This window comes from Eumetopias jubatus, unplaced genomic scaffold (genome assembly GCF_037043125.1).
Source record: "Eumetopias jubatus isolate StellerSeaLion01/CBP00866 unplaced genomic scaffold, mEumJub1_p1.0 scaffold_16, whole genome shotgun sequence".
Taxonomy (NCBI): domain Eukaryota; kingdom Metazoa; phylum Chordata; class Mammalia; order Carnivora; family Otariidae; genus Eumetopias; species Eumetopias jubatus.
The window spans coordinates 64953581-64965714 of record NW_028274822.1 but is presented as its reverse complement, the minus strand read 5'-3'; the positions used below and the strand labels follow the sequence as shown (position 1 = coordinate 64965714).

The 12134-nt window shown below is 45.5% G+C and overlaps 1 protein-coding gene across 3 annotated transcripts in view; it reads right to left on the bottom strand.

Annotated features, from left to right (window-relative positions):
* Nucleotides 1–12134, bottom strand: part of HIRA (histone cell cycle regulator) — an 84298-nt gene that overhangs the window by 38990 nt on the left and 33174 nt on the right. For all 3 annotated transcript variants that reach the window (XM_028094775.2, XM_028094776.2, XM_028094777.2), the window contains 6 exons: nucleotides 11703–11870; nucleotides 9511–9624; nucleotides 7494–7564; nucleotides 6705–6810; nucleotides 4203–4418; nucleotides 3156–3241 (listed from right to left, as the gene is read on the bottom strand). In XM_028094775.2, coding sequence (XP_027950576.1) covers nucleotides 3156–3241; nucleotides 4203–4418; nucleotides 6705–6810; nucleotides 7494–7564; nucleotides 9511–9624; nucleotides 11703–11870 — 761 coding nt within the window. The remainder of the gene's footprint in view (nucleotides 1–3155; nucleotides 3242–4202; nucleotides 4419–6704; nucleotides 6811–7493; nucleotides 7565–9510; nucleotides 9625–11702; nucleotides 11871–12134) is intronic.

Sequence of the window (12134 nt, the reverse complement as noted above, 5' to 3'; positions counted from 1 at the left end):
AAAATGACTTTTTTTTTTTTTTTAACCCCTGAGATCATAAAAATATTCTTTTAGGGAATCTTCTAAAATTTTAAACAACAAAAAAGCTAAACATTAAGAAAAAAAAATTTCTGAGCTGTTCAGAATCTAATTTTAAGTTGTGAGGTAAGGATCCAACTTTGTTTCTAGAGGGTATGTAGTCCTGACTCTCATTTATTAGATTAGCTGATGTTTCATCACAGATGCAAAATGCTACCTTTAAAATTCTCATAAATATTTGCGTTTACTTTTGGGTTTTCCATTGTAGTCTATTACTCTATTCATGTGTTAGTATCCATTTTATTATAGTTTATAAGTTTTAATTTCTGGTGGGGCTAGTATTCTCTGATTTTCCTTTTCAGAAATATTTCAGCTATTCTTACTTATTTTTCCACATAAATTTAGAATCAGCCTAATTCTGAAAACTCCTGTTAGTTATCTGTATGCGCCCATGTTGAGAGAGATCATCTTACGATGTTGAGTCACCCTAGGGAATAAATGGTATGCATTTCTAGTTATTTCTTTGAAATTTCTTTTAGTTCTCTCAGTATTAAATTTTTTCTTCATAAGGATCGACATTTTTTTGTTACATTCTAGGTACTGTATTTGTGAAAGTGATTTCTTTCTTTATATCTTCTAAAGGTAGTTGCTGTTACTTGATCAGTTGTATCCAGTCATTTTATTGTCTTCTTTTATTATCTATGGCAGTTTTCCCAGTTGATTCTCTTGTAGATCATACCATCTTTAAATAATGATACATTTTACCACCTCCTTTCCAATTTATTCTTTCTCTTAACTGTATGAGCTAGGACCTCCAGAACAATGTTAAAGTATAGTCAGCAAGAGTGGACGCTTGTTTAGTTTTTGAATTTACTTTAAAATAGAGTTTTTATCAAATTAAGGAAGTATCCATCTATTCATATTTAACTAAATTTTAAATCAGAACAATGTTGAGTTTAGTAAAAATGTCTCTTAGGCATTTGTGGAGATGATCATATATTTCTTTTGATCTTTTGACATGTAGAAGCAAATTAAGTTTCCCAAAATTTGAACCACCTTGCTTCCCTGAAATAAACCTTACTTGGTCATAGTGTATTAGCAATGTAACACACTGTAAGTTTCTGTTACTATTTTCTTTAACATTTTTGCACTGACATTCAGAAATAAGATTGATCAGGCATTTATTATGTTCTATCTTTGTCATGTTTTTGGTGTAAGTATTATGTTCATTTCAAAAAAGGTTTTGCAAATATTCCTTCTTTTTCTATGCACTGGAGTATTTTTAATAGTATTAGAATGATCTGTCCCTCTAATCATCAGAATGATTAGAATGAAAACTTTACTAGAATTTCCCTGTGATACCTTCTTAGTGTGGTGGCTTTTGGTAGATTAGCTCTGTGATAGCATCCTCTACTTCTTGTATAATAATTTAGTTGTATAGATTCTTCAGTTTTTACAATTTTATTTTCTTCAAAATCATCTACTTTCAAATTTATTTGCACAGAATTCAGTACAGAAGTCCTTCAAACTTTTGATTCATTCTTTATCTGTGATTATTTCCATTTAAAATACTTGCGCTTTTTCTTTCTTGCTTGATTAGCTAAGCTAATCATTACCTATTCTGTTACTCATTTTAACATGGGAATCAAGAGGGCAAAAAAGCCTTTAAGACCAAAAAAATCAAGTTCTGGTGCCAGAAATATGTGCCCTGTGGCAGAAAGTTAGTTTAAGGCCAGGTAGAAAGCCACCTACCACCTCTGTCTCCTCATCAAGTAAGGCCTGAAAGGATCCATAGAAGAAAAGTGCCACCATCACCACCACCTCCAGGACCCTCACTCCCACAAGCCCTTCAGTGTTCAAAGCTCAGTCACATACCTGTCTCATTTGGTCCTAATAAAAAGTAAGCATACGGCATTACCCACTAGTAGGTTAATAATGGGAAAAAGACTTGATCAAGGGAAAACCACTCTTTGGGAGGAGTAAGAAGACCTGGTTCTGGCTCCATCTGGTGAGGTCTCTGCCCTCCAGGGCCTCAGAACCTGTACACTCTAACATGAGGAGGTCAGATCAGCGTATCATATGACTGAAGGTCTCTTCAGACTTCAAGGAAGATTTAGGACAGCTCATGGACGAACAACTGCAAAGTGCAAAGGACTACTGTGTGTGTGGTGCTCTGAGCAGACGGGCTGAATGAGTATAAAACCAGAATGAATCACCTTGACAGTGGGGGTCTATTTCTTTCATGTAGGGCCTTATCATCCTTTGAATCAACATACATTGTTTTGGGGAGAATGACCAATATAAAAGCAAGCCTGACTACAGATGCTACATAGCAAATGGTGACTGAGTCCACTTTCCCCCTTCTTTGCCCCCTCAGGGAAATGTGCCGTAGAGCCCTATTCTCTGTCCAGCAATTCCACTTCTGGGAAGTATCCTGAGGTAACAGTCATGGTTGTGCTCAAAGATTCATTTACAATCACAAAACACTGGACACAAACTACAAGTCCACAGTTAAGGGGCTGGTCAAGTAAATCATGGTGCATTCACAGCCTGGGAACCTGGACAATCAGCAAGCCAATGCTTCAGAGGACTATTTATTAAAAAGGATGCAAGGTCAAGATACAGGAACAAGTAGGGAAAAAAGGACCAGAGATACAGATGCCAAAATGTTAACAGTAATTATATCTCAGAGACTGGATTACGGGTAATGTTTATGTCCTTCTTTGGGTTTTTACTATTCAACAGTGTGTATATAGAAGGGTATAAAAGGGAAAAATGAAACAGAAAAAAATCAGTCCGACTTCTCTCCCTGGTGTCTTCAATGCCCCACCAACAATGAAGCAGAGCTGGCCATGTGGACACATTGCCCCTGTGAAGGCGCCCTCGCCCTCTGGCTTGTCACGGGCTCCTCCCTGCCCACCTTCTGCATGAGTCAAATGTGCATAAGGGCTCTGTAGGAACCACAGGGCTTTGAGGCTGGTGGGAAGCTGGGCTCAACGCCCCCATTTCCAGATTCTATGGGTCAGATTGGCCCAAGAGCCTGTGAAGACCCTGATTATGAAAGTGCTAAATGGTGAAAGGAGAGAGGAAGACCTCCCCAGATAAGGCCACAGAAAGCTCGTTGAGTGAACAAGTACCCGGTGTCCAGCTGTGCTATGCAGAGAGGCGTGATTCTTCTGCGACCATCTGCTGTCCGAGTCTCAACTTGTTTCTTCAAAAGATTCTGGCAAAGTAGAGTGACATATATGAATGGAAAAGTTTCTGCCAAGTATTTCCACATATCAAAAAATAAGGCTTCCAAGGAAATGAATTTTAACTTCCCTTTCTACGGCCTTTCTGGTCCAACTAAACTAAGCCACTGAATCAAAAAACAAGCATTTTTGTCAGGTGGGTGTTCAACTTCCTGCACAGTAAAGCAGCAAGGACAGAAAGCTCTCAGCTGAACCGGCTGCAGCACCCTGCTCTCCATCACCAGTACTGCAGGCCCGGCCACGGTTCCTGGGCAGTGAGCACGTGCAGTTTGGCCACTCCTGCCCAGAAGCCATGGGGCTTACTGAAGGAAAGAATGAAGGAAACCTGCATCTGCAAGCCACTCTTGCCTCTAAGCTGTGATCTGCAGACCTTCTCTCATCAGAGTCATTTCTTCCACTGAAGGCTCATAAAATCAAAGGTTCCCAGTCACACATTGTGTCTCAATTACCTGGGGAGGTTTGTTACCCTGCACAAGCTCCTAGAGATGGTTTAAGCTCCCCAGGAGGTCCCGACATTTCCTGCTCTGTTCCTGCCCCATGTCCACAGTGAGACATGGGCTTCCACAGGAACGGGGGAGCCCACAGACATCTCCTAAGGACAGAACCTGAAACCTACTGTTCGCAGTATCGAGAATTTCCTAGAAAGGCTAAAAGTGAGGTTTGGAAGTTCCCACAAGAGATGACCTCCTCTAGAGCTCCTTGGGACAAAGAGGCTTTTGACAAAGTACTTAGGCTCCATTACTACCTCATGCAGCTGATGGCAATAGGGCCAAGTAGCCCCAAGCTGGCTCACCCTGGGTCCTGTTCTAGGCACAGCATACACTTGCCTCCCTACCACTTGTGTCTGTACTCTGTTCAACCGACTGCATGCTCCCCTTGCCCTGTCCCTGGGTATGTACCCAAGTCCTCAGTGCTACGGCGCCGAGCCCTCACCTTCCTAATGTCTTCCAGACTTTCCCCATTGACGACACCAGCAACTGAGGCAGCTGAGCTTGTCTCTCTGGCTGAGGCACTCTTCTGATCCAGCTGCTGTTGTTGCTGCCTGCGTTGGTATTTGAGCATCTCTGGGTTTTCAATGACGGCTGTGGAGAGCTGGGCCTCAGTCATGATGGCCAAGCTCTTGCCATATGTGGACTGGTGAATGCGGCTCTATGGGAAGCAGAGAGAAGTGCAACAGACCAGTTGTGAGCAGCAAAGTGGTGGCTAGTGCCCATTCGTGTGGGCGAGCTGCATGCTGGCTCTCCTGATTCTGAGAGTGGAAAGGGTCCTGGGCAGTGGTCCCAGGGCCCTGGGTGCCAGCTCGCCCTCGCCTCCCACCCTTTTCTGCCTGTGGCTGACTAGATGACTCTGGAGAAGTCTTACACCCTCTCTAGATGTTTAGAGCCTCTTGTGTATCTAGAACCAGGGATGAAAGTGAATGAGTAACTGATCAGACACCTACCACGTGGTCTGGTGCAGAATGAATGGCAATAAACATTTGCTGAACTGAAATTAAGACACTCAAATTGCTAATGTAAGGTTCTTAAATCACTCCAAGGACCCCAAAACACTTTTTGGGAATCAGATGCTAAAATCCAGAGCTTCCTTTCACTGTTCTTGTCTGTAGTCATCAGCCCCATGTGGTTGGAAGTTGACATGGGGCTGCTAACAGTGTCTTAGAGTAAGGGAAGGCCTGGCACAACAGACCTAGGGAAATCTTTCTTTGCCCCTGCTGTTCCCCAACATGTCCTGACGCTTCTGAGCAGGGCCCCTCCCTCCATCTTCCCAGGTCTCATTAGTCCCATGTGACAACAAACCCCCGATAGGACCCCATGTGGGCAGGGACAGTGTCCCCAGCACATCAGAGTGACCGGTGTGATGAGAAGCAGATTCATACAAGGATGTGCTAATGACCAACAGAGGCCAACAGGACATATGCCTCGTAGCAGAGGATAATGGGCAGGGGGAGGTGATGCCCTGGGACCCATTTCTGCAGGGCCTGGTGTGCTGTATGTGGCCAGGAACCTCCCTCCCTTGCTACCTGTCCCTTCTCCCCTCAATCCCTCCCTGAAATCTGGAGGCAGAATTCAGAGTTTGGCAGGTGTTTACCTATGTTTCTTAAACATGGGGTCCCTGCCTGCCATCTGGGAAATGGTAAGCTAGACAGTATTTTTCTGTAGGGCTCCCCCCGACCAACCAGGACTCAACAAGAGGGAGGGGAGTGCACAGCAATCCCAGGATACCTGACAACAGTGACAGGGTAGAAAGAAGACCTGAGGCCACTGAGATACTCATCCCTTCACTGACCAGTGATTCCTGGGGAGCCAGGCCATTCTAGGTATGTCAAAAGGGCAGACCCCTACCCTCAAGGGGTTCACATCATTGTGGGAGGTCCACACAGTAGCTTATGAGGGAGCCTCTACCAGTAATTGCACCTTGAAGGGGCGAGCCACCCACCTCCTCTGGGCTTTCCTAAGGCTTCTTTCAGACAAACAAATACATTTCACTAAGTGTCATCAAAGGCCCATCTATAGAAATGTCTGCCTTCTAAGTCTACTGTCCATTAAGCAGGGCCTTTCCCAAAGTCCTTGAAGAAGAGCACATGGGCCACTCTGTCCTGGGCAAAGCACAGAGGGGAGGCCTATGGGCATGGCTCATGGTTCTGTTCTCATACCTAAGGGTCACGTATGGTCTCTGCAAAGAGCCACACTATTTTCCGAGGCTTAGTTACCTCATTGATAAAATGAATGAGCCCTGCTTGAAGGGTTTTGTATAATTCATATGAAATAATACATGCAAAATGCATGGCCCAGAGTCTGGCATGCAGTAAGTCCTAAGAAATGACCAATATTACTGTTATAGTTGCTGCTCCGTGGCAACTGTGTCTCTACAAGACAAGGAAAGTGACACGAGCAGGGACCCTTGGGAGTCACTCTCGCTATCTCCCAGGGTGAAAACCTTCCGGTGTGTGGCTAGTTATAAGCTCAAGAAAAGATGCCCAACTTGTTTCTTTTTTTTTTTTTTAAAGATTTTATTTATTTATTTGAGAGATAGAGAGCACGAGAGGGAAGAGGGTCAGAGGAAGAAGCAGACTCCCTGCTGAGCAGGGAGCCCGATGCGGGACTCAATCCTGGGACTCCAGGACCATGACCTGAGCCAAAGGCAGTTGCTTAACCAACTGAGGCACCCAGGCGCCCCAACTTGTTTTATTCTTAATTCTAGAACTGATTTCTGACATGAATAAGAGTCTCATCTTTAATCTATTTTGTAAAGAAGATAAGCATTATGAGCTATAAAGACAAATACCCAATAACACTTTAAGAAACAATGTATCTGTGTATATCCTAAGAGGAGGGTCCAATCGAAGGGGCCTGTCAGAGCTGTCGTGGCTATTTCCGTGGCCCGAGAGCAAGTGCAGCACTCAGGCCACTAGCTGAAGGTGTACTGTTCTCTTACCTTCTCCTCCTCACTCAAGGGGTCTCCGAGCTCATCCTGGGAGAAATCTAGGAATGCCACAGAGCCATCCATGGAGCACACCAAGATGCCCAGCCCGTTCAGAGTCCTGAAAGAGATGGCTGTTAGTAGCCTGGGGAGCAAGTGCCTATGGGGCTTACTACAACTCCAAGGCTGGACCAGGAGGATGGCATGCAGGACTTTACAGAGATGCCAGAAACCCTTCATTCCCTTCTGTGGCATTCCCTGGTAGGGTTGGGGCAGGGGAGACAATCAGCCCTAGCCGGTTCTGGTGTCCTTTAGTTCTAATTCTAAGCAAATGTGCAAATTATCTCACCTTGTATTTTGTAAGAATTTCATTTTTATTTGTTTTTGAAACCACTTTTAAAAAGACATTAAGTATACATCTAAATGAAATCACTGAGAAGCAGAAAATGTGTCTCCACACTTGTGCTAATCTGGTTCATGCAATGACAAAGTGAAGTGAAACCAGAATCACAGCACTCTCCATTTCCCAAATGCCAGTTTGCCTGAGAAGTATTTTCCAGGGGAAAATGCCAACAAAGCAAGGAGCACAGCAGCAGACACTCTCCCAATGGCAGGCCCAAGCTGCCCTTTTCTGAATCATGTGCAGACAGCACCCCAGGGGGCTGTTCTGGCTGCCACACCTTGGGGAGTAGGAGGTGGGGGGAGTCCCTGGCTGCCTGACCCTAATCACATCCAGAGGCCTCGTGTTCCAATGTGTGGCTTCTCTTTTCCTAGCCTGTGCATTGTAAGAAGAATCCATCTTACCAGGAAATATCCATGATGGATTTGTCGAACAGCTCATGGATGACAACCAAAGGCCGTTTCAGACACGTGAGCTGGAAGGAAAGAAGCGGGAAAGGTTAATGAAATGAATGAAAACTGCTTTCTGACCACTCAGCTCACCAACAGTCCTAGAAGCCTTGGTCTGAGTTTTTGTTGACATATAGGGCATATTTGACTCTATCCAAACAGCAACCAGCAAGATCCCACACTGTGGAAACCAAAACCTGCCAAAATAGGCATTTTAGTGTGGCCCCTGTCTGAAGGGCTCGCTGTGGTCTGGCAGAGGGGATGGTTTTATACAGACAACCAAAAATGGAGAAGGGGGTTCTAGAAAGGAAATGACCTGAGCAGACGTCTACAAGCAGGTGTAGGATGCCAAGGCCTAGGCAGAAAATGAAGCAGCAAAAGTAGTATCCAGGAGAGGAAAACAGCCTCGGAGAGAAGCCAGCACATATTCTCTGGGCCCAAGGAGTTCTGGTATGTATTAATGCAAAGCTTGGTGTAACTGGCTACATACATCACATGGGCTCATTCTACAAAGTGTGTGCGGATAGTCTAGCAACACCAAAAACAGTTTAAGTTGCCTTGAATCCAGACCCACGGTTAATCACTATAACACTTGAGTTATTTTCTCTTGGTCTCTCTTATGCAAATATTTTATTCTTTGGCACATGACTGTGCTTGCTTTTTCATTTAATACATAATAAGTACGTCATTAAACACTGTAAAAACCTCTCTATGATGACTGCACAACAGTCACCACATGTATACTTGTATCTAGTCACTCAAAGGTTGGGCTGTGTGCCATCTCCACAACCCCAGAGCTCACATGCTAGTGTCTGACCACCCTGCTGACAGGTCTAGGGGCCACAGCGTAATGGGCTGGGAGGGAACACCTTCTGCATGGCTCCCATCAGGTGCTGCTTCTGTGGGGGAAGAGCTGCTGCAGCTACCCTAGTCCTGAGAATAGGGAATCTGAGCTACCTGGAATCCACAAGAAGAATCTTGCCCCTCCCCTAATTTCCACTTCCAGAAAAAAATAGCCCGGTCTCTCCTCCCAAAAATGTGCCTACAGACCACTCAGAAATCTGGAGCCTGTGTTAACACCTGACCTCAGCATTATAAGAAAATGACACGATCAGTGATGTTTTGGTCAAAGGACCACAAATGGAGCCCCAGGCCAAAAGGAGCCCAGAAGAACTGGAACTGCCTATGATGGCACTAGGGTTCAGGTTCTGAAACGTCCTGTGAATAAGGGCCTGAAAAAAAACCCACAGTGTACACAGTAATTTCTCTGTGACAAATAACTGTAAAAAATGTAGCCAGAGGATAACCTTCAAGTCTACAACTACAAATCCATTCTGCTTATGGGGGAAATTAATAACTAGTTAGGAACAAACCACTGATTGTAAAATGCAACAACAAGCATGAATCTCAACAATATTATGCCAAGTGAAAGCAACACAACTACACAACTCATCGATGTGACAGACATCACTGGAGTGGTTGCCTTGGCCAAGGCGGGTCGGGAAGTGGGGTTTTGACTGGGCAGGGGCGAGGGGTTATGGCGTGGTGGTTAGACTGTATGTATGCATGTCATACATGTGTGATGACGCACCGAGGTGTATACTTTAGGTGAATACATTTGCTATAGGTTATATATAGATAGAAAGGTTTTCTAAAAGGAAGCAAACACAGCACACCAACTGAGGGTATTCCCTGAGTCTGGACACAGAGCTGCTCCGACTGGGGCTCAGGGTGGCCTCTCCAAGCTGGGCCCAAGCCCAGTCTTCAGTCCTTCCATCTTCCTGGGGTAACAAGGGGGCCTGATCCCAGGTGTAGGGCAGAAGGACACACTGAGCACCACTAGAAGTGTGGGGGAGGTCTCTCCCCTTCCAGGCCTCTGGGCTCCGCCTCCTTCACCAGCTCCTTTTCCTTTCCCCTGCAGGAGCCACAAAAGCTCTTGGTAGGGGGTTGGGGGGAGGGAGTAGGGGCTTACCCAGACAGAGAGAGAACGGTCCTTGCTGCCAACAGCACAGCAGCAATATGGGCAGCTGGGCTTTGCAGAACTCCCATTCTTCTGCTTCTTTTTGAAGATTTTTGGGTTAAATTTCTAAAGCCAAATAACAATGTTAAAATAATTAATCAAGCATCAAGCATATACCCTATGCCAAATATTAGAAATATACCACAATACCAGCCTTGTCTGCAGGAAACCCACAATGACATATTCTCCGAGCCCCAGGCACTTGTCATGCTTTACTTCATCTTCATAACTACCCAGGAGGCATTTTGCTGAGGTTGAAACAGAGTCTCGGGGAGGCCAGGAAATGTGGGCCAAGTCACCCAATGAGTAAGTGGTGGGACAAGGATTTGAAGTTGGCTCTACCAACTCTCCATTTCTGGGCCTGCAGCCAGGTTGATGGCATGGGAGCTACTGAAACTGGCTCTCTGAATTCCTCCTGGCCTCAGCAAGGCCAGTTCCAGGACCTGGCTTTAGGGACAAAGTCTTGACAGAGGTCAATGGGATTGTCAGATATCCACTCCAATAATCCCTTACGCTTCACTGTAGTTGTTGCTGAGAGTCAAAACTGTCTGGCATATACTGATCAGCCCTGAATAATCTCACTTGGCCAGGGACGATGGCTAAGTCACGCTAAAGTCCATACTGGGGGCTATCCTCAGTGTAACCTGGGTGCTGCTTTTTGGAAAGGTTGGAAGCACACAAAGAGCTCCTGCCATATTCCTGGATTGAAAGGGATGGGAACTCTAGACTCAGAGCTGGAATCCCCAAGCCAGGACAGCTGAGGAGGAAGGGTGGCTCCCTGGAGCCTGATATCAGCAGGACTGGCCCACAGGGGTTTTAATTCCTGAGGGCAGGCAGGAATGGCTCGTGGTGCACAGAGACCAAACAACACGGAACCTGGAGGTGTGCACCCTGGGTTTGAGTCTCACCCTGAGTTGACTGAGAGGCCTCAGTACCACGGTCTCACAGAGACACTCTTACAGTGCCTATGAGTACCACCTGACAGTCATGTGGAAGCCGTGTGCTACCCTGAAGCAGTGATTTTCAAACATTTTCATAACAAGGACCTGGCTTCAAACAAAGTCCTCTGTGGGCTCCAGTACAAAAAAAATTAAGCAATATTTGTATAAAACATATATATCTTAAGTCACAACATATAATATTTATTATTATTAAAGATTTATTTGAGAGAGAGAGAGCCAGTGCATGGGGGGAGGGGGAGAGGGAGAGAATCTCCAGCAGACTTCCTGCTGATCGCGGAGCCCAATGAGGGGCTTGATCCCATGACCCATGAGATCATGAGTTGAGCCGAAATCACAAGTCGGACTCTTAACCAACTGAACCACCCAGGCACCTCTATAATATTTATTATTAATTTAAACAGTCAGAAAGATTAGGCCATTTTAAGGAACATGAAAAACTGAGATCAGGGTCCTGGATGATCCTTCACTTTTATCAACCTTAGCCCACCAACCTATTTACTTTGTTTTGGTTGCCCAGTGCTGAGAAAATCCTCATTAATGGTAGTCCACATCTTCTGATATCCTTCACCCTCCACGACAAGGTTGGGCGGGGCAGCTCCAGACTCAGGTGATCCATAGCATGGCCTCACAGCTATGCCTGGCCACTGTTGGGGTGCAGGCACACGTGCTTAGCAGGCACATGCTACTGGAGCACTTGTCAGGACCACCATGCTTGAGCACCCAGGACCTGACCCAAATGTGTAAAATGGCTAGTGTGGAGCTACAATGTTCCCAATCAAAGACCGATTTTGGTGATATTCATTAAAACATGTGAGCATGTATTCTGTTTTATAAAATCTGTTTAAAAATTATGAAATGGGGCGCCTGGGTGGCTCAGTCGTTAAGCATCTGTCTTTGGTGTAGGTCATGATCCCAGGGTCTTGGGATCGAGCCCCACATCGGGCTCCCTGCTCAGCGGAAAGCCTTTTTCTCCCTCTCACACTCCCCCTGCTTGTGTTCCCTTCTCTCTGCCAAATAAATAAATAAAATCTTTAAAAAAAATAATAAAAATTATGAAACATAAGTAATTAAAATGAAACAAGAATGTGGCATGTGCTGACTCTCAGAGCCCACCACCTCAGTCCCACATGTGACCCAGCCTCGGGGCAAGACACCACCCAGGTGGAGGCTAAGTACACTCACCACGACAGTCACAGCTTTCCGGTGCCCGACAAAGTCCATGTTGGTCTTCCAGCCCTCCCGTTCAATGATCTGGGCAGTGGGGCCAGAGTTGTTCATGGCGTGGGCAGACACCAGGTAGTGCCCATCAGGTGACCAGCTGAGCCGCAACACATGGGTTGTCCCTCCACACTGAAAGAAACATCTGCACTTGGAAGGAGCTTAAGACCAACTGTGTGACCAAAACTCTGTCCTCAAGAATAAAGTTGAATTCTGATTTATAAATGTATGATGGTGGAGCATGTACACAAGCTTCTGGCTATGCTGACAGCTGTAACATTCCAGTCTTTCTAGATGATCTAATAAAAAAGGCTCTGTCAGATGAGGTTGGGAGCTGCAGCATCCTACACCCCCCTATGGGAATTGAGTGCAACAGAGCGACATAGGCCTGAGGGG